The sequence below is a fragment of the Lynx canadensis genome, chromosome F1 (genome assembly GCF_007474595.2).
Source record: "Lynx canadensis isolate LIC74 chromosome F1, mLynCan4.pri.v2, whole genome shotgun sequence".
NCBI lineage: Eukaryota > Metazoa > Chordata > Mammalia > Carnivora > Felidae > Lynx > Lynx canadensis.
Genome location: NC_044319.2, coordinates 42953761 through 42980368, shown reverse-complemented (window position 1 = coordinate 42980368; position 26608 = coordinate 42953761). Strand labels below are relative to the sequence as shown.

Here is a 26608-nt window from a genome sequence, read left to right as displayed (position 1 = left end):
GCCAGAACGGGATGGAGAGGACGATGTTTTGTCCCCCAAACCGTGGCAAGAACAGAGCGTGCCCAAACCCCCACCGCGTCTTCCCGGAGGGTGGCCAGAGGTGGGGGTGCGAGCTGTACGTACACCCCGGAGGCGATGCACTCCAGCACGAGGTCCATGCCACGCAGTACCATCTGACTGCTCGCCGTGCCCTGGGGGTACATGAAGCTGGGGGTCCTTTCTGCAACTCCTCGGGCTGAAACAGGATAGAAGGAGCTCTCATGAGCCTCCTGCCCAGAGGGTGGACCCAGCTAGGCCAAAGCGGTCAGGCTAGAAAGAAGTGTCATCACGCCCCCTGCTTACTCCCTTACCCTCAGAGGCACCAAGCCCCGTACCCTCCCAGCTGAACCCCCCCCCCCCCCCGGGGCCGGGGCATCATTAAGAGAGGTGTGTTAGGAAGCGCGGGGCTCCTCGGCCCCACTGGCACATGTGTGTGAGCACATCTAAGTTCTGAAAGGCTCTGGCAAGAGGAGCCCGGCTTCCTCCCTTGTTAGGAAAACCCCTCCTTCCCGGGAAAGGAGGAGGGGGCTGCCCGGGCAGTGAGCAGTTTATTCCTGGAGCATCTTGTGTTGGGACCCCAGAGGCCAATGCGGTGGCCACCACCGGGAGGCCGTCTCAGCAGCAGCGGATGAACGAGAAGACCTGTATTGGGCCACAGGACAGACAACCTGCTCTTTGCGACCCTGGAGACAAGGAGCTGGGATGAAGCCACAGAGACCCAGATGAACAGTCAGAGATGCAGGAAGCATTATTAATGGCTTAGCAAAGACATGGAGAGAATGAATGAGCAGAGATGACAGGAAATCACTCTGGGGCCAAGACCATTCTGCCTCTTCGCTAATGACTCTGGAAGGGGGCTGGGAGGAGGGTGTTAATTGGATGTGAGAGACTGGGGGAGGGGGAGTGGGGAGTGGCAGCCAAGATGGAGGAGGTGATCTACAATTCAACTAGGTGGGAGCAGCCATCAGTGACGTGCACGTGGGTTTGGAAGGCCCGGTGGCTCGCGGAGATCGACACGGCCAGGATGGCCGTTTGGCTGTGGACGGGGTCGTGCAAGTCTGGGCACACCCCCAGCACAGCGGACCCCACCTTACCTGCGCCTCACCTCTCCCCGGGAGCTCTGTGCCCAGTAAGACGGAAGGGAGGAGAGCAAGGCTTTTCCCACCAGGAGCCCCAAAGCAAAGGGAAGCTGGAGGAGGCACCCCTGCCCAGAGGTGTAGGGGGTCTTAGACTCAGCTGGAGAGGTGACAGGAAGAAGGCAGGCAGAGCTGCCAGGGGCCGGGAGCCCTCAGAGATGCCTGGAAGGGGAACAAGGGCATCTTCCCGGCGGGGGGCTGTGAACGGGCGCTGGCAGCGAGGACAGAGTGGCGGGGGAACCCTGTCTCCGTGACACCGGTGTCTCCTAAAGGAGCTTGTTGGACAGGCTGGTGCCCGGCTGGGTCAGCAGGGCTCCCGTCTTAGAGGCCCTCAGCTTCTCTCCATTAGCCATCGGGGAGTGCATTTCCTAGAGCTGGTGTCTATTTTATGCTTTTGTCAGGGGAAGGAATGATGAGAGTTAGTTAGGCGGCTGGCACACAGTGAGCGTTCAGTCGGTGTTTGCGGGATGAATGGATTCAAGGGGAGAAGGGAACAGACAAGAAGGCAACAGTTTACCCCGCGTGTTATCTCTCTTTCTGCAGAGGTCCTCATTTGTCCCACCGGCACACACATATACAACAGTGGCTACTGAACGGGTTAATCCATTATGGGGTTAATTGGTTACCGTCTGTAACTCTTGTGACAGCCAGCTCTCAGTCCCAAGGAAGCCTGATACAAAGCAGCAGCTTCCCCCCACCCATTATGGTGGAATCACCCAAACAGTCAAGACAACACAAGGTCAAGGGAACTATGAGGAGAAGGAGCTTTCAGGGCAGGTGGCTCTGGTGTGAGGTTGGTGAGTCTGTTGAGTGCGGGGAACCCCCGGACTACGTGGGAGAGTCAGCTCAGTTGGCATACTCCTTCCACGCAGGGACAAAATCTGCAGAAACCAGCCCGAGACCCTGTGGACATTTAATTCACACCATAGCACGCAGCACCACAAGCACACTTGGCCAGCAAAGCAGTAAGTATGGGACGGAGGAGAAATGAACAGTCTCGCTGTGGGGACCTTGACAATGCTGGGAGCTGTGACTATAAAAAGGTTATAGCAATACTCCCGTTCGTAGGATGTGGGCTAGCAACCACAGAATTATCCCAAAGGAGGAGAAGCTACTGGGAAACAAGCCAAGGTTCAAAAAATATAGGGAAGAACATTCTAAAAGTCAGAGGCAATAATCAGGGCCACCATTTGGTGAGCATTCATGACGGGCCAAGCCCGGGCTAACAGCTCTCTCTAGACGTCATAGTCATAGTCATGTTCATCCTCACAACAAACCTGGGGGGGGACCACCTCCATTTGCACCAGAGGGAACTGAGGCTCAATGGAGTCCACAGACTTGGCAAGGTCACAAGTTAGTTGTGTTTTGGATTCTGGACCATTTGGCACCAAAGTGTGTGCTCTGACACTATACTGTATCACCTCTTTAAAGATGGATATCCCATCTGTCCCTGCTTCTGACAGCCAGCTTTGGGAGTATCTTTCTTACTCAAACCAAAGAAAACTGAAATCCAAGGGCAAAAGAGGTGAGGGAGAAAGACATTTTTGTCTTAGCGAGCTGCCCTGATGAACCTCTTCCACTATGTTTTCCTTAAACATTGTTCCCATTGTCTTAGCTAAGAGGCCATCCCTCCTCAGTGGCCATTAAATAAACTCAAGCCCAACATGGAAGAGAAGCTGAGCTGGGAATGAAGAGGCTCCAAAGGCAACTCAACTGGATTCTTAAGGCCACGGAAGGCTTGAAGAGGAGTCAGGGTGACACATGGTATCATGAAGGGTTAGAAGGCTGGACCCAAAGAAGAGGTTATGAAAAACTGGTCAGCTGCAGCAGGTGCCAATTTATGATAGGGTAAATGATAATTTATGAAGGATAAGCCAGCTGGGGGCTTTGGGGCCACTGCTCCCAAGGGAAGATGGCTAATTTCTTTCCCTGGAGAAGCAGACTCAGGAAGAGTCTCCAAGACAAAAGTGATTACTCTATAGGACCCTAAATGGTAGAGGATGACTGTCTCCTAGGGTGTCATAGGATCTCACCCACCCTCATTGAGGTGGGGATTCAGACGATGCTTCTCTTATTCTCCCTGTTCTTCGGGGCTGGGGTCAGATCGAATACCTGATCAAACTCAGAACCCAGATGCCAAAGCTCATGTCGGTGGATTCAGGAAGAGTTTCCCACATGGGCCCCTCTGACCTCTAGCCCAAGGACAGTCCATCCTTTCCTGCTCTCCCAGGCTGTGGTTCAAGAACAGGCTCGTGGGTTTCTAGGGGAATCTGGCCCAGGGGGGACACCTCAAGAGATGATACTGCCTCGGCCACCTTGGCTTTAAAGGGCCAATGAAAAAATGTTTTGGTCAACTCCTGTGAGAGGAAAGGTCAAGACTGCTGACAACCTGAGTTGCCCCCCTCCGTCAAGTACTGTGGGTTAGCAGAAGAGAGTTCAATGCATCGGATGTATCTAAGAACCTCTGCCAGAAACAGCTTTTAGGGGCAGCTGGATCTCACATTCGCTGCTTTCAATTCTCGGAATTAAGGACTCATGAGGTTGGATCCATGGTATCTCATCCATCTCTCTGGCCCCAGGAACAGCTGACCAAACAATCCCAGAAGACAAAAAAAAATCTCTTTATCTAGTAACATTTGATACCTTCCACTGCCAGGAAATCTCTTCCATAAGTATAACCCAAATCCCTTATGCGATAGTTGGAGTTTTTTTTTTTTTTTTTTTTTGTTTTTTTTTTTTTAAAGCAGGCTTCGTGCCCAGCACAGAGCCCAGTGCTGAGCCCAAAGCGAGGGCTTGAACTCACAACTATGAGATCAAGACCTGAGCTGAGATCAAGAATCGGATGCTTAACGGACTGAGCCACCCAGGCACCCCAGTTGAAGCTTTTTTTTATTCAGTTCTCAGCACAGCTGAAGATCTGAATAGCTTTTGTTCTTCTAGTCTGCCTTCAAGTTCCTCCCTCCATAGTACTTTCTTCCCACACTTGGGCTAGCCTTTCTTCCCTTGGCTTCTCTTCAGGTTCTCTGTGTCCATCTTAACTTGAGTCAACACTAAACCATTCCCTTCAGTACCAGTAATGTGCTAACGCGTACTAATCATTGATGTGTCTGACACCCGTGCTGGGAACCATACGCACGTTACCCTGTTTAACATTCATGACAATTCTCTGGGGCCTGTAACATACCCATTTTACAGATGAGGAGATTAAATGACTTGCCTGAGGTCACTCAGTGGTACCTCCCGGAGCCTGTGTTTAATTCAAGGAAGGCTGTCTACCTTCGAGCGCATACTCTTCTCTTGCCTGGGTGAATTCCAAGTGGCAAGCTACAATCTCAGACCAGCTTCCCCCTGCCACCGAGCAGGTCATTGGACATTTGGCGTATGTTCAGAGGATACCAAACCATTGTAGAAATCACTAGAACAAAATGCCGTTATGGGGGGCCAAGCAGACAGATGCACTGGGCATTTTTCATTGCATTGTCTCTTTGTCCAACTCTGCACTCAGGAAGGACTTCATCTTCCTTCCTTTTCACTTTCTATTTCTTTTTAGAAGCATTCAACCTAGCTGTCCTTTGTTCACCATGTGCCTCACTTTGACTTTACACCTCTTCCAGCTGGCTTCATCCTTGGGTCAACCCCATTCATTCTACCTTGGATTGAGGAGAAGGCGGTCCATCTCCATTGTGAGTTCTTGCGAGCTTTGTTTCGTTTCATAGCCCTGGATGGTTCTTACAACTCCCACTCATTCACCTGTAATCACTTCTACCACTAGCCACAAAATTTAAGTGGCTGGAATCAGTCAAACTTATCCCATTGATAAAACAATGCCTCCCTGAATAGTTTATCTTACACAAAGCAAGCAGTTTGGACCAGATGGTCTCTAAGGGACCTTCTGGCTCTGATACACTCTAGCTTCGAGAATCCTTCCATAATAGATTATCTGAAATCCAATTTAGAGAAAGGCACATTCCACACCCGTGCTCCGGGGCTCTTGACACCACGGTAGTTGGCCCCATTATTTTGAAAACAAACAATGCCCAGAATCCAACAAAGGTCCCCCCGCTTCCTTGGGCAGTAAATCTCTTTGGCAGAATCTCAGTGTGGTTCTACCTGTTTGATGCCAAGTTAGAGCCTTTGCCTCTCTCCCCGGCTCACACTCCCCCTTCCCACCCCCCACTCCAGACCCCAATCATTGTTTATATTAGCACATCACAATGCAGACACTTCCTATCTATTTGAGCCCACAATGACCCCCCTGGGGACCTACAGCCTCAGCTTCCAAGGCATAACGGATGATGGGGGCCAGCTGCCTCACCAAAGCCAGTAAATGATGTTTCCTCTAGCTGCTCAAGGGAAACAAGACATTCTTGAGCCATGGTGGGGGGTGGGGGCTCAGGTGTGGAAATAGCTAATGACGCTACTAATCAGCTTGAGCAACCAGTTGTGGGCTACGTCAGAAATATGCCTCATGGAAAGTGTCCCATGACTTGCAAGTGTGTGGGTGGGTGGGCACCCACCCATTTGTGCACACTGCTGGAGGAGAGAAGAGACCCAGGCAAGAGGGCCACGGATGGTCCGTCTTACTTTATACTTACCTTAAAAGAGAACTCAGCAGTGAACTCTCACTCATATTTGCCAGATGGATTTTAAAGACACACGGAGCCTGTGACACGGCACCCCCAGTAACTAAGGCTAGATTGCAGAGCAGGCAATTCACATCCAGACGCGTAGGAGTTAACTAAATGCACCACAAAGCTTTCTGTGTACTGTAAACCACTAGGAGGAACCAGACTTCCATCTCCTCCTCAACGTGCGTGCGGACGCATCTGTCCTCAGATGCTCTCCATCCATCCGCCACTGATTCCTAAGATTCTACTGAGTCCTCCCAAAAGGTCTTCTGAAGTCCTACCCTGGTCTGACCAACTGTCAGCCCTGCCACCCGGCGTGAGTTAATGACACGGTATCAGTCGAGTTAGGCAAACTGGGGTTAGGACAGGCAAGGTTACTCCCAAGGTTACCGCGGCGACTCACCACTGTATATGTCAGGGTGGTTTCTTAAGGACGAGTCATTATAGGGGTTGTCTGCAATAAACAAAAGAAGGTGAGCAAACAGGAGGCCACGGAGAGCTCATGGAGGCATAAACGGGGAGAGAACAACAGAAACGCAAAGCCACGAAAACAACCGGTGTTTTTTTTTTTTTTTTTTGCAAAGGAAAGACACGGCAAATTTGAAAAGGAAATGTGCCTGGTGAAGAACAAGCAACATAAAACAGCCCAAAAAAGGGAAGAAAAGGTTAAATCCTGCAAAAGAAGGCAATAATAAGATAAGTTTCTTTTTAATGAAAGAAATTAGGCTTGACCTTTAATGGCTTGATCCTATGTTTCCAATCAAATGAGATAAGGATTAGTGGAATCCCGCAGCGGTCTTTTGAACAACTTCCCATCAAAATCCTCAGTGCCCAGGACTCTGGATCAGGCCAGCTCTTGGGGGGAGGGGGGTAGCGCAGAGCCCTCCTTGAGAAGGTAAGGTGCAGTGGTGGGAGCTCAGTGAGAGAAGACAGTCCAAGAGATACAGTTCATCAACAGAGAGAGAGAGAGTGAGACAGAGAGAGAGGGATGCAGGGGCCCTTGGCAGCTCCTGGTGATCACGGGCTGCCAGCGAGAAGCACCCGGCCTCCCCAGCCCACCTGACCAGCGGGCACCACCCTGGTCTCTGAGATGTCACTGCTGGCAGAAGGCCTCCTTCTACTCCAGGGAGGCAGAGAGAGCCAGGCTGCGGTTCAGATTTTCGGAAGAGAAAGGGAGCCTGGGACAGGAGAGAGAGGGTATGGGCTAGGAGTTTTACACTTGGATGGGAGAAACCCGCTGACCAAGCTAGAGATTCAGAGCTCCTAGACTGGCTGGGGCTGAAGTCATCCCTTCAGCAGGAGGTCGGCGGCTTTGGTTCCGACGTTAGGTAATTAAGACCCTTGGGCATTTAATCCTCCGTGAAAGACATTTTGGAACAGGGCACTGAAGCATGCCAAGGCTGTGCTTTTCATTCTGCCGCCATCCCCGTCCAGCTACTGGGTTCAAGTTTTGATGGTACCAACAGGGGGTGGGGTGGGGGGTACAGCCGACTGGAAGCCAAGCAGACAGCCCTGAGAAGCCAGGGACAGAGTCCAACCGCCCGAGGGAGGCAAGGCGCTGTGCCAGAATATTTGCATATTTGAAGACAGATCAAACCGTGTTACAACCGATTGTAGAGGCTGTGAACAGTCTTCGCTGGGACCGTATTGCATCGCTTCCCAAATCTGCTTAACATCCACTAGGGGAGATGTGCATTATTCAGAACTATCCCTTAAGATGGGGCATGTTGAAAAGTCCGAGCCAGTCTGGAGAGTCGGCTTGGGGTCACCTGGAGCTAAGGGTGGGATCCAGCCTGTCGCGGAATGAAGAGGCAGGGTGGCAGAGGGGAGGAGGGGCTGAGGCTGCCTTGGGAGGGGACGGTCCTCCTCTGGCTTGGGACGACAGGGGCACACAGCTAAAAGGGCCCTGGCTTCATGCTCCTAGGCTCCCATGCGACCAAGGTGAAACAGAACCCACCTCTTTGCAGAGAAGTGCTCCGAGCTTGGAACTAACCTCACAGTTTGTGGATTCTGCAGCACAGCTGAGAAATTCAGGGAGGCTTTCTGACTCCTAAGAGTGTCACTTAGATTAGAAGTGACATTAGAAGGAAGCAGGCTTAGTGCTTCACTGTCTGCCTCAGCAGAGAAGCCTCCTCCTTCACCACGGTCACCTCTTAGTGTGGCAGAAGGCACCCAAAGGGACCTGTTTCGGTGTGGGCAAAGTAGGACACGCACATCTTTGTGAGCCCGACTCTGCTGTTTGTCTTTGACCGCAACCCAAAACAAATTTGAAAAATGATTTCAGATCACCCAGTGTTTTGTATCAGATACCTTTTCCCCCTTCCTTTTACGTAGGCAGTGCAAAATCAGGCATGATGAGATTGGTTTCTTCCCCCACGGGGCAGGCGGTGGTGGAGGGGCATGGTGAGAAGAGACTTTGAAGCTGTCCTAGCATGGCTATTTTCCTCCCACCCCCAGACCTGGTTCTGGAGGTACAAGAAAGAGCCTATGTCCTTTCCAGGCAGGAAAGCAGAGAGAGCACAACTGTGCTATTTTAAGCAACTGTGCCCAATTCTGGGCTGGCTCAGATGCCCAGAACTTGCTCCCAGCCAAAACTGCCCCTGGGAGAACTCCAAGAAGCAGACGGGGTTCTGTTCTCATCACCTGGGGGGTTCTCGGCATTCGGAGGAAAGAGTTTTCAGTGGCGAAGGGGACCCCAAAATGAAGCAGAAATAAATATCCTTTTCTTCCTCTGGTAGAGAAAAGGATGTTTCTGGAAAGTCGAACTTCTAAATGTTGAGAATCTCTAGCTGCCTCATTCCACAGAGGAAGACGCTTTACCATTTCCATTGCCCTGCGTGTACCCCACATGACACTGAGGACCACAGAAGGTCACCTGACTCACTCCCCCAACAGGAGGCTGACTTTCAGCATCGCACCGGGCAAGCGGAAAGGAATCCAGGTGACGGCACCGAAGGCCGTCCGGGGACTGGCTCAGTGAGCATCTTGCCCTCACTGCCCAGCACTGCCAGCTGCATCCTGGCTCCAGAGGCCACTCCGAGGTCCTGGGCAGACCACACTGTCCTCCTCAGCTCAGCCAGCTGGCAGCTGATTGCTCCTGACGTGCACTGAGACACTTCAGGCAGCCCAACTTTCTTCTCTAAGGGTCCCCTCTGGGCCTGGGTCCGGAATAAGAAAGCCAGCGAGGGGCAGCAAGCAGAATGAAGCTGGGTCATCCTGCCAGGAGCACGTGGGGCTTTTCCTGGGGTTTCTGGCCATCCTATTGGTTAGCAAATTATGGGCAGCCTGACACCAACTTTAGAACAGTGCGTCGGGAGCTACAGAAGTGGGGGAGATGGGCTGGAGGAGGGTTAAATGGGGTCCAGAGAGAAAGAAGATGAGGGAGGAGAAAAGAAGAAAGGAAGAAGGACGGAGGAAGAGAGTGAGAAAGCAAAGAGAAGAAAACGAAGAGAAAAAAAAAAAAAAAAAGAAGGGAAAAAACTTCCATACAGGAGAAGGGGAGCAGGAAGAAAGCTGTTCCTTGGGGGTCCACCCCGATGCCCGGTGGACACGGAGTGTGGGGCTGGGGGCTCTCAGTACCCCCTGCTTCCATCACCGGCAGGGACCGCTGAGGAAAGACGACAGTACGAGGGGGCCAGGCCCCCAGCTGTCGTGAGTGAGGAGTGAGCTCCCCTGGCCTCTCCCCGCGCCCTTCTGGGAGGTGTGTGGGCTCCGGGGTTCAGGCTATTTTCACCCACCTGCGGCAGCTGCCGGTGCCTATGTGATGCCATTTGCCTGGCCTCCCCCAAAACCACCACCGTCCACGGTGTGGAAAACGGCATTCACAGCTGAGTCAGACAGACTGAGGTCTCCTCTCGAGAAGGCCTGTTACAAACCCACGCTGCAAACTACCACGGCCACTTTGAACCCAATGCCCTAAAGCAGGCTGAGGACTTGAAGCCAGAGCTCCAGGCCGGCGGCTCCCCGGCAAGAAGTATCTCTGTGAACTGACTAGGTTTCCTCCTCCAGGAGGGCCACCGGTGCTGAGCGGATCGGGAAATGCCGACTCCCCTTGGCACCAGCCAAACGGCGTCAGGAAATAAAAACGGCAACAAACAAAACCAGAACATAAGTCTGCAACTTGCGAACGCAGTCATTCCATGCGGTCCAGCGTACACGTGTTACAGAATCACGCACAATTCGTGGCGGTGTCCCTACTAATTTGGCTATTCTGTACTATGGCTTTATTCTAGAAGTACAGACGACCATACAACGGCTAGACATAAAAGAAATACTCAAGCTGAGTGCACGAGAGAGATGCCAGATGGCCACTCGAAGCAGTGCTTCTCCGATGCCGCTGTGTGTCCAGGGCACCTAGAGAGCTAATGGGGAACAGGGAGGCCGGGACCGTGGAGGCAGGTTAGGGCTGAGCCTGGGATGGTTGCCCAGTTGGCCAGGTGACTCGGGCCGACACCGAAGCTTGAGAGGCACTGACTTAGAGCGGGACCAAGTTTACCCCAAGGCTTCAGAATGAAGAGATGTCGTTTCAAGTGGCTCAAGTGGCTGAGGCACAATGAGCCGGGAAGATTCCCTGGTCAGTCTCAGGGACAAGGCTTCCCCCAGACCCAGGGGCCTGGGGCTCCATGAGTTCAGTGGGCTTGTGCCCCTGGCTCCTGGCCCCTGGCAGGGACCTGCACTTACTGGTGAGGACCTTGAGGGTGAACGCGTTCTTCTGCTGGATGGTGTGGGTAAAGTGGAAGCGGGCGTTGCAGCTGTAGTCTGTCTGCATATCCTGCAACATCACGTTAGAGAAATACAGGTCTCCGTTGTGGCCCTGGGAGACGCGCTTGTCTTGGGTGATGGGCTCCATGGCTATTAGGAAGCAGAGGTACAGAGGGAGGTTAGCAGTAATGGTAACAGTAATACAATCATGATAGTTCTGGCAATCGAGGACCAACAGGGCGCCCGGTGGGTCAGGAATTCAACGTTATTTGGTCTAATCCTCTCAACTCTGAGGCAAGGCTTATTCGCATTTTACAGATAAGAGAGCGGTGGATTTAATGTGTCCTGGTGGATTTAATGTGTCCTGCGTTGCAAAAGCAGTGACGGAAGGGCAGGATTCAGATTCACACCGGTCTGCCCACCACACCCATGCTCTATGGCCATACGTTTCCACCTCCTGTTCATGCCAGAGAAACTCTGGCCCCGAGCCAGAGGGAGGGATTTGCTTCCCAAATCAAGAGTCAAATTCACTTGTTTTCTATTTGAAGCTCTTACTCCCACCAGCACTACCAATTATAATCGCAAGATACATACTAATCAATGATATGCACCATCAATTTTAGGGTGCTTCCTAATTTCCGTGATGGTTAAAATATGAAAATGGTGCTTTTTAGAATTAGTGACATCCTGGGAGTGGCTGAGGAGGCTGACTACATTATCTATGATTTTTGAAGCATTAGACGTAAATTCAAACGACCAAGTTTCCAGGTGATTCGGTTTGTAAAAGTACACTCATAAGGCCGACTATTCATAGCTAACTCCTTCCTACCCCCCCCCACAATTGTTTATTAAGTCACTATTTCTTTTCTTTTTTTTTTTTTAAGTTTATTTATTTTGAGAGAGAGAGCACACACGAGCAGGAGGGGGACAGAGAGACAGGGAGACAGAATCCCTGTCGGTGCGGAGCCTGACTAGGGGCTCAATCTCATGAACCGTGAGACCAGGACCCGAGACAAAATCAAGAGCGAGAAACTCAACTAACTGAGCTGCCCAGGAGCCCCTTAAGACGCTACTTCATAAGTCTCAAAGTTAATGATGCCAACCCTTCAACGATGGGCTGGTCGGTTCTGCAAATCATTTACCCAAGATTTACTGTAGGCCTACTGTGTGCCAGGCACTGTGCCAGGTATTGGTGAAAGAGAGCCGAAGCTAGCAGAAGGTGCAGCAGATAAACAAATCATCACAGTGCAGGGTGGTGAGTGGGAAGCCCCTGGTAAGAAGGGGATGAGCTGAGAAGAGTAGCACCCAGTTCCTTCCAGGGTGCCCTCATCTGGGGTTTGGAGGCCGCATGACACTTACCACACAGAAGAGACAGGGCCCTAAGAGGTTTCTAAGCAGCAGAAACAGTGTGTGCTAAAGGTGAGCACACACAGCTGGGGCAAGGGGTAGGAGAAAGGCTGGGGAGGCAGAGGGAAGGGAAAGAATTCTGGACTTTGTCCGAGGTGATGGAGGAGACAGTGAAGGGCTCGGAGCATACAAATGAAACTATCAGATTCATTTTTGGGAAGACCAAGGGGGCCAGTTATGGCTGATTATGGCAACCCAGGGAAATGCGGATGGTGGCCTGTGTTGGAGAGATGCCAGCAAGGGTCACGAGATCTGCTCGGGAGGCAGCATGGACATAAGCTGGTGACGGGAGTGATGCAGGGGATGAGAGGGTCTGAGCTGTTAGCTAACTAACCAACCCTCCAGCCCGTGGCCGGGCAGCCTTCCCCAGGCGTATGCACCATGGTGACGTAGCGAGAGAATGAATGAGGGCAAAGCCCTCTGTCTGCAAAACAACGCGCAACTCTGCCTCCTCGACAGGCAGCCTCTTTCAGAAGCAGGCCGCTAAAAACTCGGGGATGGACGGACGATGCATGATAAGCAGGCAGGCAGGCAGATCTATACATTGAGCGATGGATGGATAGACAGGGGAGCAGGTATGGAAGGAGGCGGAGGGGAAGCCGGGAAGACACAGACAGCGGAGCTCCAGTCGCCTTTATAACTCACGCCCCCACTTATTTTGGTTGAAAATGTGGGAAGAAACAGGTCCAGAGTGGTGAAGAGTCTCAGTCCAAAACAGAACCGAACAAGCTCTCGACGATACGCTGTCCCTCTGCAAACACCGTCTCCCTATCGCTCCTTTATCAAAGGTTACATCCCTGTGCCTGGCTGTGTCCCAGTAAATCCAGACCGACCAGAGATTGAACCAGGAGGCTTTCTGTCAACTCGCCATCATCACAAATATTACTGAGCACTTTACTGTGCATGTGGCTCTGTTATAAGCATTTTGGCTGTATGACCTCATTTATCCTAACAATGGTCCTATTAAAGAAGGACAGCGGTTAGCCCTATTTCTTCCAGAAGAGGAAACTGAGGCCCAGAGATGTTAAGCAACTTGCTCAAGATCACACGGCTATCAGCAGTCAGGCTAGGAAATTAGCCTGAGCGGCCTCTCACACCATGTTCTCAGCCACGTGGCCCCTTTACACCGGCTTCTCACAAGTGAAGGCCTTCCAGCCTTGGGCAAGCCCTTCCCATTTCACACACCCACCCCCCTCCTTAAGATTAAAGTAGAAATCAAACGCCCCCCAAGACTTACAGCTGCTCATCCAGAAGATGACTGGGGACGGAAGTCCGGGTGGGGGGTTGCACTGGAGGGTCAAGGGAGCACCTTCTTGAACCACGACAGGGTCTAGGTTTTCCTTGGGCCACAGGGGAGATTCTGGGGAGAGTCAGACAGAGGCGGGTGAAATGAGGGGGATGGCTGGGGCCGAGGCAAGGAGCAGGTTAGAGGCAGAAATGCAAGGGGGAGAAGGACAAAGGGAGATGGGAGAACAAGGGAGTGGGGAGAGAGCCCCCGTGGGTCTAGGCGAGGTACAGCGAGAGAATAGAGGCCATTTGTCTAAATAAATGCACAGCTTCAAAGGCTCCTCTCCTTCCTCTCCTCCCTTGCCCAGAGGGCAGGTGAAGTTGCTCAAGACTGGTTTGGTAGCCTCCTCTCCCAGGAATCTTTCTGAGTAGGGGGAAGTGCGCTCCTCCTCAGAGGCAAACAGCAAGCAGGACTTGCAGGGCACCAAGGCAGCCAAGGGCAGGGCGGCCTTTCTGGAATGACCCTCCACGCTCCCCCCCATTCCCCCAGAAGCAGGGCATGCCGGTCCCCCCTCTGCCCATGCTACTCACTGGACACCTGCAGGCGGATCCTATTGGACAGGGCCGTGCCAAATTTGTTCCGGGCAAAGCACTGGTATTCCCCCTCATATTCCTCGGGCCGCCCCCCACTGCGGAAGTCGATCACCAGGGTCCCGGATCTCCTCCTCATTGACACCCGGGGGTCCTTGGCGATGTTGAAGAACCTGCTGTTGCGAGTCCAGTGGAAGCTGTGTATGATGGGGGTGGGGGAGGGGGCGCGGAGGGGAGAGGCAGGACCACAAAGAGAAACAGGGTGGGCTCCGGGCTTCAGGTGAGAGCCTCGGGGCTCTGGTCCCTGACCCTGTCCCATAACCGCACCTCCATACCAGTGGGTCCCACCCTGGGTTGAGCGGCAGAACTGACCGGGAAGCCTGATAAAATGCAGAGTCCTAGGTGGCAGTCAGATGACCGTGTGGGGGGCATGTCCCTGACATTAGTGCTCTTACCCAGCCAAGGCTGGGAGTCATGGCTGGAAGTGGTAGATACCCACATAGCCACCAGGGGACAATGTTCTTTGCGGGAGCAGGCAGGGACTTTTAGTTTTTATTTATTTTATTATTATTTTTAAAAAATATTTATTTCTTTTTGAGACAGAAAGAGAGAGGGCGTGTGTGAAAGTGGCGGGGGGCGGGGAGGGGCGGAGAGGCAGAGAGAGAGGGAGAAGGAGGCAATCCCAAGCAGGCTCCACACCGTCCACTCGGGGCCTGACTCCCCCGGAGCTTGATCCCATGAACCATGAGAAAGTGACCTGAGCCAAAAGCAAGAGTCAGACGCTTAACCGACTGAGCCACCCAGGTGTCCCTAGGCAGGGAGTTTGATTTTTTGTAATATTTCACCCAGGCCAAGCACATCGGGGAGCTGGCTCTGCCTCTCCTGTCTCATTCGATAACCAACTCTAAAGCCAAAGCCAAAGAGCAATGGCCCGGGTTATCCCTGCTCCTGCTGGTGGGTGCAGAAGACAGCAGTGGCCGCACCTTCTAGCCCAGGAGGGCCAGCTTTGAAAGAACAAGCAGCCCTCACAAAACTGAGCCCAGAGGGGAAGACACTAGAATCTCCCTCTCCTTCTGGGGGGTGGGGGTGTGTGCACAGCTGTCCAGAACATAACCTTAAAAGAAGTAGGAGTGGCTGCTCAGTGTCTCAGAATCACTGTTACTGCAAAGGAACCGTGGGGGGCAAAGACCAAACTTCAGAAGTAAGGCCATCTATGCCCTGCCTGACCCTGCAGGGTGACCCTGTTCCTTCCACCCTGGGTGAGAGAGAGGACTTGCTCGTTCTCAGGCTCATGCAGACCAGGTGGGGGGTGGGCAGAAGAAGGTTGCCATATACCCAAGGCTCTGTCCTGCCTCATTTCCCCTGACAGACACCTGCACGGGGTCCTGTCATGTTTGGTCCAAATCAGGCACGAGGCTCTGGAACAGTCCAGCCTGTGGAGGCTGCTTTGAAGACGGGGGACCAATAGCAGAACATCTCCGAATCTCCAGGGTTTTCTGTCTGCTGGAGACAAACCTGGCCTGGGGGCGGGGGTAGGGGGTGGGGCAGTGAAGTCAGAGGCCTGGGTTTAAATCTAAGCCCTGCCTTTTTCAATCTGGGAGACCTTGGCAAAGGGGCGTAATATCTCCGTGCTTCTGTTTCATGTCCTCTTCAGGAGGACGGGGGTTCTTCTCTGAAGGGCAGGGGTGTGGTCTCAGTGCCCTCTTTGCGGGGCCCCTTGGATTTACCTGCCAGCGCACTCACCTGGGGGCCGGGTTCCCCTTTGCTTCACACTCAATCAAGATGTTATCACGGGGATCCACGATGTGGTCCTTCACTGACTGCTTGGTGATGGTCGGGGGCTGGGACACTGCAACGGCACAAACAGGGAGCGGTCAGGGTTGCGGGGACCTGCCGGGGGCTCCGGGTTCGGGGAATGGCTGAAATTAACATCTTCAGGAGCCACAGGACAAGCAGGCAAACGGGGGGCGGGCAGTGCCTCCTTTTGGGGACCCAGCTCCTTAAATGGGGCCGCAGGAAAGGGGGTTATGCCAAAGACTGAGCCTAAGAAGAAACCCTCGAAGATCTCATGGGATCCCTACGAGAAACTTGTTTTACCCATTTTTCTATCCCAACACTCAGTATGATGCCTTGTGCACAAGAGTTCTTGATATATGTTTGTCGAATGAATAAAGGAACCCAGCGCAGGTCACATTCCAGAGCCTAGTAGCCATGATGGTTCTGAGCCCTGGAGGGTCAACAGACGGCCGAACTGTGGTGAGGCTGGAGCTCACAGGTTCAAGTTCCCAGGGCCTGGGCCCAAAGAACCAGCTCCTCTCACGCTTGGTCCCCACCTCCAGTGTTCTCCGAGGTGCTCCTTGCCAGCTACCTGAGGGTGGGGAGCGGAGGCCCTTCTTAACCCACCTGCTCCTCTGCCCTTCCCAGCAACAGGAATCTCCGGGTGGATGGCTGCCGTCCCCATGTGATAAGGGACCGCACTACAGGGCCCTGGTGTCAAGAAACCCCCAGCAGGCAGGGTGGAGAGGCGGCTGATCCCCCCCCCATCTCCTCACTTGGCCTTCTCCCACCCTCCCTGCTGCCCTCCTACCTCCCAGAGGCACAGGTGCACAGAGGCGCCCGGGGGACTTACGCTCATTCTGAATGCTTGCTGTTAGTTCCGATGGGTTAGCATTGTGAGGGGGAGAAAAGAAGACAGCGGTTATAGGTTATCGTACACGACTACTCGCCCAGGGGTCCTCACGCCCCAGCCTGCCGGGAGAGTAGGGCTGTAGCGCTCGGTGGGAGAGCCACCCAGAGGTGGGGACGGACTCGGCGAGCGCTTCACGGAGGCGACATTTCCCCGGGGAGCTCAAACCACGCAGTTGAGCAGAAAGACCGGCTTCTGATCAAGTGGTGTTGCCGGGAAAGCCCAACTATCGAACGGGACGATGCTGCTGGAAAGAGGCTGGGCTCTAAAGGTGCCGTCCACCCTCTCTGGACGCCATTGAGGAAAGCGGGCCCCCTGGCCAATGGTGCCCAGGCGAGGCTGAGGCTGAGAAGCCTGGCAGCAGCAGATCTGAGCCAGGGCTATGAGGCAAAGCCCACGCGGTCCACAGGCCTCGCTCCTTCCGCTGCACCTTCTTCTCTGTCCCACATGCAAGCACCTTCTTGCCTATCCTTTGGAAAATTCTAGGGGCCGATGAATCACCGCGGCTCTGCTCATGGCAGAAATACGCTGCCCTTCGGAAATCCCTCTTCCGAACAAGTGCAGGGATGAAACAGAGCCCACCACTCCTTTCTGTGCTTTTTATGAAAAGGATGAAGAGGCAGGTAGCAAAGGTCTGCACACCTGAGATGTGGGGGTGCTCGTGTACAGGTGTGTGCATGTTTGAGGTCGGGCTTCTCAAACCCTGACAAGTGTATGAATCACCCCGGCTGGCGGGGGAGGGGGGGGGAGGGCGGGTCTGGTTAAAATGCAGATTCTGATTTAGCAGACCCCGCGTTTCTGACAAGCTGGTGGTCTGTGTACCCCGCTTCGAACGGCAGGATCTTCGATGGTCATGTGCTTCCTGGGGAGGAGGTCTTGGTTAAAATTCGCAGAAAGGAGAACATGTGTTTCTGTAACTTCGTAAGATGTCCCTTCTTTATGGTTCTATCGTGAAGTAACAGGCCGTGCGTATCTCACGCTGGTGCGGATATCAGATATGTGTTGGTGCTGTGGGCTGACTTCTTCAGAGTGGGTGCTTCCCCGGGAAGCAAAGGCTGCGGGGGAGCCAAGGTGACCTCGAAGCTTTGACTCAGCCACAGTGAGTTGTGGAAGAGGAGTCCAGGGGCCCAGAGAAGGGCGGTGTGGAGCAGGCAGGGCTAAGGCAGGACCGAGAGGTGCCGGAAGAGTCACGAGAGAGAAGACAGACACGGGAGAGGAAAGGTGGAGTGTGGCAGGAACGTGTCCCCTGCGATCCACACTGTTGGTACATGAAAGTCTTGAGTAAGACCCACAAAAAGGTTCAAAACAATTCTTTCAAGTGGGCCAGGGTTGTGTGTCTGCTGGGGCACTGAAATATTTTATCTGCTTTGCCATTTGCCTGGGTGCAGCCTCGGCGGGAAACAAAAAGGAATGAAAAGTCCGGGGAAAAGCAGAAATCTGTGGTTTCTGAACACGTGCTCCCGGGAACTCCCCATGATGGCATCTTCACCCATATAAGATCTTCCTGCCACGGGCCCAAGAAAGATAGTTCTGGGAAGCCAGTGTGGTTGGGCATGGAGGAGGAGGAAGGGAGAACGGGCCATTTTCAGGAGAAGTAAGCCCTTTGACCACTAGCCCAGGCTTGAGGTTTCTTCATCTCAAGACACAGTTGATGTCTCTTGGGTCCTCACACACAGTGGAGGGCTCTGTCCTTGTCCTGGCAGGGGTTTTGCTTTGCCCACATGGCCTTCAAGCCTCTCTTTTATAAAATCAAAGGCTGGGGGCGCCTGGGTGGCGCAGTCGGTTAAGCGTCCGACTTCAGCCAGGTCACGATCTCGCGGTCCGTGAGTTCGAGCCCCGCGTCAGGCTCTGGGCTGATGGCTCAGAGCCTGGAGCCTGTTTCAGATTCTGTGTCTCCCTCTCTCTCTGCCCCTCCCCTGTTCATGCTCTGTCTCTCCCTGTCCCAAAAAATAAATAAACGTTGAAAAAAAAAATTAAAAAAAAAAATAAAATCAAAGGCTGGCTCAATGGAAAGAGCCCTAGACATTATCCAGGGAATCTCAGATTCTTAGAAGGGAAGTCATTCAGTTAAGGGCACGTAGCAAATTTGCTGCAGAACTGAAATAAGGACCAGTTCTCCTGTAGTCTGGTCCAAAGCTCCTTTCACAGATCCGTCCTTCACCAGAGAGGCGGGTGGGCCAAGTGGGGCCCCAACACTCTCTCCTCCTTGACATTCTGGACAAAGGAGAGTAAGGAGGGAGGTCTTAGGGGGAGTGGAGACCCTCAGAGCTGGCTGGATGCTGTCCCCAGCCCCACACTGAAATCAGGCCAGGGGCCTCTTGAGAGTCTAATTCCCTAAGGAGGTAATGACATCTGCAACCACCATTGTGCCACCAAGGAATTTATTACAGAGACACAACCAAACCAGAGGATAAGCCACCATAGGGAGACGACCGTGAGGACCGCGTGCCTGGGGACAAGGGCAGCCTACTTAGTCCTGTGACACTCCCCCCCCCCCCAAACCCTCTGTTACACCACCTGCCCTTCTCTCCATCTATAGAACTTGCTGGTGATGTCAAGTGGAAAATGAGTTTGCTCTTCTGCCTTCCAAGGGGGAGGAAAAGTCTTCCAATGAGCTCTGCAGGGGGTAAGGCAGGTGCCTGCCCCGTCTGCAAGGTTCCTTTATCTGTGCACTTCTTCTCTTTCCCTGGCTGGTATCTACAGTCCCTGGCACCCAACCCATCCCTGGAGGATGGAGTGTGTGTGTGTGTGTGTGTGTGTGTGTGTGCGTGTGTTATTGAGGTCGTCCTGCAGCACTATTTGGGATGACAGTGAGGAAGAAATGTTCCTCCCACGCCGCCGTCTCCTCTGTGGGCTCCTAGGAGAAAAATGCCCAGTCCCTTGACGTGGGGAGGGGGACAGAGGGGCGAGCTGCCAGCAGACTCACTTTTTGGCAAACCCGCTCTTGTTGATGAGGCGACCCTTTGCTTTCTTCAAAGGTCACGCTGTTCTCCTTGGGGCTGGTGAGGGGGGTGAGGCGGGTGCGTGTGACTCTGCTGGCACAGCGGCGGGAGCTGGAGGCCGGGGCTTCAATGAGGGATTGTGTAGCCGCCGGGGGCTATTCCAGGAAGCCTGCTGGGCCCAAACTCCCCAGAGCAGAAGCAGTGCCCCGGTCCTCAAGGCACAGATAATGCCCCCTGAAGGGGCAAGCGAGCGAAGGGCACCCCTGACAGGGCAGCCTCTAGCCAGAGCCCCCGCAGCCTCTCCCAGAAGAGTGCCTGGCCTTCACCTCTCCCACATCTGGGCTCTTATGAATAACGTTGCAGTGAACGTGGGGTGTAGGCATCTCTCTCTTACCTTTTGTGACAACACGGATAGGCCCTGAGGACCTTACGCTGAGTGAAATTAAGTCAGAGAAAGACAGATCCGGTATGTTCTCACTCTATGCAGAATCTAAAGACTTCACACTCAAAGAAACAAAGTAGAATGGTCGTTGCCAAGGGCTGGGAAGGGGGGCGGGAAAGTGGGGAGATGCTGGTCAAGGCACACAAAGTTCCAGCTCTAAGATGGGTATGTTCTGGGGACCTAACGTACGGCCTGCAACTGTAGTTTAACAGAACTATATCATACACCTGAGAGTTGTTGAGAGAGCAGATCTTCCAAGTTGCCACCCCATACACACGAAAGGTAATTATGGACGTGTAAACTAACCCATGGGGTAATCACTGTGTAATATATACGTGTAGCAAATCATCAAGTTGTACACCTTAAACTTACATATGTTGTATGTCAATAAATACCTCAATGACTCTGGGGGGAGAGGAGTAAGAACGTATGGTCTTTCCCCAGCCCCTCCCACCAGGCCACGGCCTAGGGTTAAGAAGGAAGGGTGGGCTCAGGTAACTTGGGGGGCACCTGTTATGCTGGGCCCAGCAAGAGGGGAAAACCTGGCTGAAGAGGACCTCTTCCCTGGGCAACCGGGTCCCCTCTGAAGGGCTGGCCTTCTCTTGTCTCGCATTCATCTTCTGGAGGCTGATTCTGGACATGTCACCAGGGCCACTGAGCCTGCAGCCGGCAGGGAGGTATAGTGCATAGGAGGCATGCTTCGGGCAGGCATCATGAGTTTCCTGTTGTGCGGCGGCCCGGGGCACGAGGCCTGGTGTCACAAAAGACCTCACCTCCTCATTCAGAGAGGTGCTGTAGTCATGTGCTGGCCCTGCCACTTATGAGCTGGAGAGAACGGCTTTATTTCTCTGCACCTCGGTTTTCTAACCTGTCAGCGAAAGATGAGACTCAGAGGAGATGCTTCTAAAGCACTTAGCTTTCAGCCAGACATGTGGCAGCTGCTACTCTGGTGAGTTCCAAGAACTAAAAGAAGGTGGGATTAGCAGAGGGAGGGGTGGGGCATATCGAGTGCCAACCTGGTCATCAAGTTGTACATCTTAAAGAGACCTGGGATCTATTCATGAATCCATCACCCATTTGCTGTGTGACCCAGAGCAAGGAGAGGTCTATGTTTCCTTCAATGCATTTCCGGAAGTAGGGGACACTCTAGGCCCTCCTCACAGACACTGAGGTGGGGAGATGGTGGTGGGGGAGGTCAGGGCACTTGTGGCTCTTTGCCCCACACGCAGTACTCTGGAGAGACTGACTGCTAGCTCACCTGCCCATGGCTCCGGTAGAGCTTTAGAAATCCAGATTCCTAACAAAGATGTCAAAGCCATCTATTTATAAGTTCTTCTTGAAGGAACCCCTCACCCACTAGCCCCAGGGATCAAAGTGGCAAGTGAATGAGTGAGGAGAAGCAGCAGAAGAGAAATGAGCCTTCACCACTTCTTTGATAACCCAATTTCCTCTGTATCCCTCTGCTCTCCAGGGACTTGGCCTTATCGTGCTCCTTATTAGACTGTCTGCCTGGGATTGTTAATGAGAGACTCTTCCTTGAGCTATCAGTGGAGATGGTCTCCACGGGAACAGTTCATTTCATGACCCCCTCCCCTTCAGTGAGCACACACACACACGCACACACACACGTGCATGCACACACACATACATGCACTTGGGGCTATTGGGAAGGCAACGGGGCCTTGCCCGTCTTGTTTCTGGGTCCTTATAGTTTCTGCTGGCCTTCTCTTACCCAGAAGTGGCCACTCCTCTGGGCAGTTATTATTTGTAGGGTTGAGTGGGGCGGGGGGCGCTGAAGTATGTGTAATTCTTCTCCAAGCTATGCTGACTCCCGGCCCCAGGGTCTGGCTTTGGAGAGCTCAGTGGGCACTTCTTGGAGGCTGTATCCCTCTCCCAGCCCTCCCCAGACATCTGTCACCTGGACAGAGCCCAAGTCAGCATCGGCGTCATGTGGATCCCATCTATTTCTGGAAGCAGGGCACAGGGGACAGAGGTGGTATGCCCACATCAGAGCACTGGAATGCCAAGACATTCTGGTGGAGGTGTCAGAATTGCGGCAAAGGGAGCACGCAGCTAAATGCAGGGCCATGGAGCATGGTTGCCAGTCAATGAGCCACTTACGAACGTAGCAACAGATATGGCTGCAAGAGACATGGCTGTCAGCATCCCAAACCCCTTCTTTTATGATTCTGATGGCCAAATAATGCCCCCACCATGGGAGACAGAATGATACAGATTTTACTTTCCAACTTCGCCACGGGAGAGGCAAAAACAAACAGAAGGAATCAGCGCCTGGGTTTTGGACCCTGGCATTAAAATGGAGCTCTATTCTAATGTTTCATTTAGCCCCAGGCTTCTGCGAAATAATTCCCTTCCCAACCCTCCCCAGGCCGTCCCTCCTGATTGGTCCAGCCACGAGGACCTAGGAGCCAGCTCAGACATTAGGAAGGCAAATAAGAACTATCCATTGCACTTGGTCCTTGGAAACTCCACTTTGATGGGCAAGTCAAGACTGCAGAGATCGGAGGGAGGAGAGTGGAGGGAAGAACTCCTGAGTGACACACTGACTTTCAAATCTGCCACCTCCAGTCCTGCTCGGCAGGCTCCAGGCAGCCCCAACATCAGCTCAGCCACAGTCCTCAGAGATCGTGCCGCGCAATTCGTCTCACATTCCCAAACACGGATCTGCTTCCGTCAATTCTTTGCAGGGAAACCCAGCTCTGCAGCCAGAATCACTTCCCCTCTCCCCAACCTCTTCCAAAGTTGGTCTTCACTCCCCACCGACCTCCCATCCCCTCCCAACTCCTCTGCCCCAAATCAGGAGAATCAAAGAGGATGGGGCAGGACTCACGATCCATAGGAATCTCGATGGCCCCGCTGAGGCTGAGGAGGCAGAGCAGGAAGGCTGCGTGGACCCAGGGCGGCGGCTGCTGCTGCCTGGCCATCCTCAGTACTGGGCCCCGCTCCCTGCTCCCCGGCCCGCGGGGTCTTGCTGCCTCCAGCAGCTCTAACTGGGCCTCTCGGACAGAGTTCAGCTGTGGAAAGAAATACAATGCCAAGTGAGTTTTTCTTGAACTTGTGGTCTGTTCTAGCAATCCTCCGGGGCCTGAAGGACTCCAGGGTCCTGTTGGTCACAGACCAGTGTTCTAGAATAGGATTTCTTAACCTTGATGGACATGTGGGACCCACAATTCTCTGTGTGGGAAACTGCCTTGGGTATTATTGCAGGACGTTTCGCAGCATCCCTGGCCTCTATCCACTAGATGCCAGCAGAACCCACTCCTGCCTCCAATCGAAAATGTCTCTAGACATTGCCAACTGTCCCCTGGAGGACAAAACCACTCCCGGTTGAGAACCACTGTTCTAGAAGGAAGGGCAACTCCGCTTGGAATAATCCTGGAAACAAACACTGTCCCACTGGTCTAGCACCTAGAAGATGCCATGCACTAGGCCAGTGAGAAACACACGAATCTCAGAGCTTCTAGGAACCCTATGTGTTGTACGGGCCTGGGTTTGAGTTGGTCTGGGGTAGGGCACAGAGAAAAGATCACACTGATGTCCTCTGATCCAGGGGCAGAGTGAAGGCAGCTACACTGAGGGTTAGGGGTTAGACAGGTGGAAGCTGGTTGCTCATTGGGACTTTTTTTTAAATGAATTTCTGCACATATTTTGTGCACAAAGGTATGGTGGCCCTGATGTTGTCCCTTTAGAGATAATGGCAGTGCTGAGACTATGACCCAGAAGAAGGGGCTTCCAGGGGGTTGGTAGAATGAGCGACATTATGACCGCCCAATGCTCACATCCTCAAGCACAAGAAATCATTCTAAGGCCTGCAAGGGGAAGGATTAAAAATGGCTGCCCAAGGGGCCTGGGAGGAGTCCTTAAGAGATAAACCCTTTTGCCCTCCTCCTGAGAGAGAAAAGCAAGAATGGCTACGGAAGGTGGGTGGGGGGTGAATGAAATAGATAAAGGGGATAAGAGTACACTTATCGTGATGAGCACAGAGTCATGTGTAGAACTGTTGTCATTATATTGTGCATCTGAAACTAATATAACACTGTATGTTAACTATACTTGGAAAAAAAAAAAGAATGAGATACAGTGCTTTAAGACTGCCACTGTTTCCAGAATATGGGATCTTTTTTTTTTTTTTTTTTAATTTTTTTTTTCAACATTTATTTTTGGGACAGAGAGAGACAGAGCATAAACGGGGGAGGGGCAGAGAGAGAGGGAGACACAGAATCGAAACAGGCTCCAGGCTCTGAGCCATCAGCCCAGAGCCCGACGCGGGGCTCGAACCCACGGACCGCGAGATCGTGACCTGGCTGAAGTCGGACGCCCAACCGACTGCGCCACCCAGGCGCCCCTAGAATATGGGATCTTAAAACTTGGTCCAGTTTGCTGTTCTGCCATGGGGGCCAAGTCAAAGAGGATGGCTGGAGGCAGGTCCCCCAGGATTCTTCTCTCACCTGTACACCGTCACCAGCTCCCGTCTGTCCCGACTGAGGCTGTCGGGCACAGGAGCAGGGCTCCAAGGCTTGCTTCTGGGAGACAAGGTTATGCTTCTGAAGACCCGGGGGATGAGGACCCTCCCCTGTGCCAGGATGTGGGGCGGGCTAAAGGATTCTGATTCAGATTTCAGCAGTTTCTGTCCTGGACGCTGGGCCCAGCAGCAGCCCCCAACCTCACGTGTTTCTGGACCCCATCTACTTCCTTCCCGCTGCTTCCACCTTGGTTTCGGTCACCATCATTTCATGGCAGCTACCACAGCAGCTTCCTGAGTGGTCTCCCCACCTCCACTCTTTTTTTTTCTTTGTTTTTAAGATTTTGTTTTTGAGTAATCTCTACACCCAACGTGGGGCTCGAACTTATAACCCCGAGGTCAAGAGTCGCATGCTCTACCAAATGAGGCAGCCGGGTGTCCCTCCCCACTTCTACTCTTACCCCTCTGACTCATTCTTCACCCATCACCAGAGGTGTCATTTTCTAAAGTGTAGATACAAATATGCCAGGCCCCAGTCAACTCACTAGCTCACAGATGCCCGACAGTGAAATCCTCCCTAATGGAGTCCCCTCTCCAACCTCCCCTCTCATCACCCTCCCTCTGTGTTCCAGCAAGTACTGGTCATCTCCTAGGTCCCATCATGTGTCATGCTCTGTGACTTCTACACAGATTAGCTTCTGTCTAGAACATGCTTTGAATCTGCCCTCTCACGATTTTTGCCAAGTGTGACTTCCCTCGTCCGTACTCCTGAACACCATTTGTGGCCTCCTATTATATAGCACTTGTCACTTCGTATTCATTGTGTTCTTTCCAAAAGCCACTCATCTGTACCCTCTATTAAAAAAGGAAGGCTCCATAGGGAAGGTGCCTCATTTTGTTTATTCCTAGAATCTAATATGGCAGGCACTCAAAAATATGTGATGGATGGATGAAAAATGAGCAAATAAATGGCTGACTGAATGAAATAAACCACTTGGATCACATGTTTTTGTTTTGTTTTTGTTGTTTAAACTCGGGTCTCCCCAGAAAACCAGCAGGCGGCTCAGGGGAACACATGCTTTGGACCTGGATGGTATACTGTGGAGGCTCCCCTCCAGTGGAGGAAAAAACTCCCTCCCTCCCTAGGCACTGCACTTGGGCCAGAGATCAATCAGCTAGAAGAGGGTCAGGGGAGTAGAAATCTCCCAAGGAGGAAAATCTCCTGGCTGGACGGCGTCACAGGACGTCTTTGGTTCTTCCTCCAAAGACGGTCTTTATACAGACACAGGAAGGGTCTGCTAACTCCCCTCCTTGGGTCGTACATCTCCAAAGACCAGACTCAGGCTATCCAGCTAACACCCTGTACTGAGAGAACCAGCATGGGGTGAGGCTCAGCATTCCTTCACGTAGGACAGTGGGGATGGGTCAGCTCCCGTCTTGGCTTCATGACTGCCATGTTTTGTTCAGGAGCTGCCCAGCAACAGGAAGTGATGGGCAGGAGAAGGGTATCTTGTTCTGAGAATCTTGATGGGCATAAGAAGCCAGAGCTATTCACTAACTAGAAACACACTGGCAGGAAAAAAAAAAAAAAAGCCCAATTATTTGGGGTGCTTTTAACTCACAATTTTAAAACACGGTAGACAAAGTTCTTAGAGATAATCTGGTAGCTGTTTGATAATTCTCTCTCCCTCTTCTCTCTGGAACCCATTTTTTCCCAGTAAAATCTTAAAAGAGTAAGAGACTTTTAAGATCATTTTGCTTTATGAAATCCCCTTACTTTTCAAATGAGAAAACAAGAGCCCCATCGAGGGGAAGTGATTTGCTCAAGGTCACACAGCTGGTTAGAGGCAAAGCCAGGAAAAGAACCCAGATCTCCCGACTCCTCACCCAATTTCCCATCTCTCCATATGCAGGAAAGTTCCAGAGTAAAGTTGCTATTTAAAAAAGAAATGCTCTGGATCCTCTGTCCCTCCTGCCCTTGCCCCTCCCCTGCTCATGTGTTCATGCACGCTCTCTCTCTCTCAAAACAAAAACAAAAACATTTTAATATAAAGTCAATGCATCTTTCTTTTTAATGTTTATTTATTTTTGAGAGAGAGAGACAGAAGGTGAGCGGGGAGAGGCAGAGAGAGAGGGAGACACAGAATCCAAAGCAGGCTCCAAGCTCTGAGCTGTGAGCACAGAGCCCGATGTGGGGCTTGAACCCACGAACCGTGAGATCATGACCTGAGCCGAAGTCGGACGCCCAACCAACTAAGCCACCCAGGCACCCCCAAAACAAAAACATTTTAAATACAAAAATAAATAAATGTCGGTGTCTGGGTGG

At 52.6% G+C, this 26608-nt stretch overlaps 1 protein-coding gene across 12 annotated transcripts in view; it reads right to left on the bottom strand.

The window, feature by feature from the left end:
* Nucleotides 1–26608, bottom strand: part of NFASC (neurofascin) — a 181722-nt gene that overhangs the window by 50444 nt on the left and 104670 nt on the right. For 4 of the 12 annotated variants that reach the window (XM_032591776.1, XM_032591778.1, XM_032591780.1 and 1 more), the window contains exons 1-7: nt 22651–22803; nt 15473–15578; nt 13730–13926; nt 13149–13271; nt 10484–10654; nt 6207–6257; nt 124–235 (exon numbers count right to left, since the gene is read on the bottom strand). In XM_032591776.1, the coding sequence (XP_032447667.1) occupies nt 124–235; nt 6207–6257; nt 10484–10654; nt 13149–13271; nt 13730–13926; nt 15473–15578; nt 22651–22744 (854 nt within the window). In that variant the 5' untranslated portion in view covers nt 22745–22803. Of the gene's footprint in view, nt 1–123; nt 236–6206; nt 6258–10483; nt 10655–13148; nt 13272–13729; nt 13927–15472; nt 15579–16358; nt 16377–22650; nt 22835–26608 lie in introns of those variants that run through there. The other 8 variants (XM_032591774.1, XM_032591775.1, XM_032591777.1 and 5 more) reach the window with 4 other exon arrangements.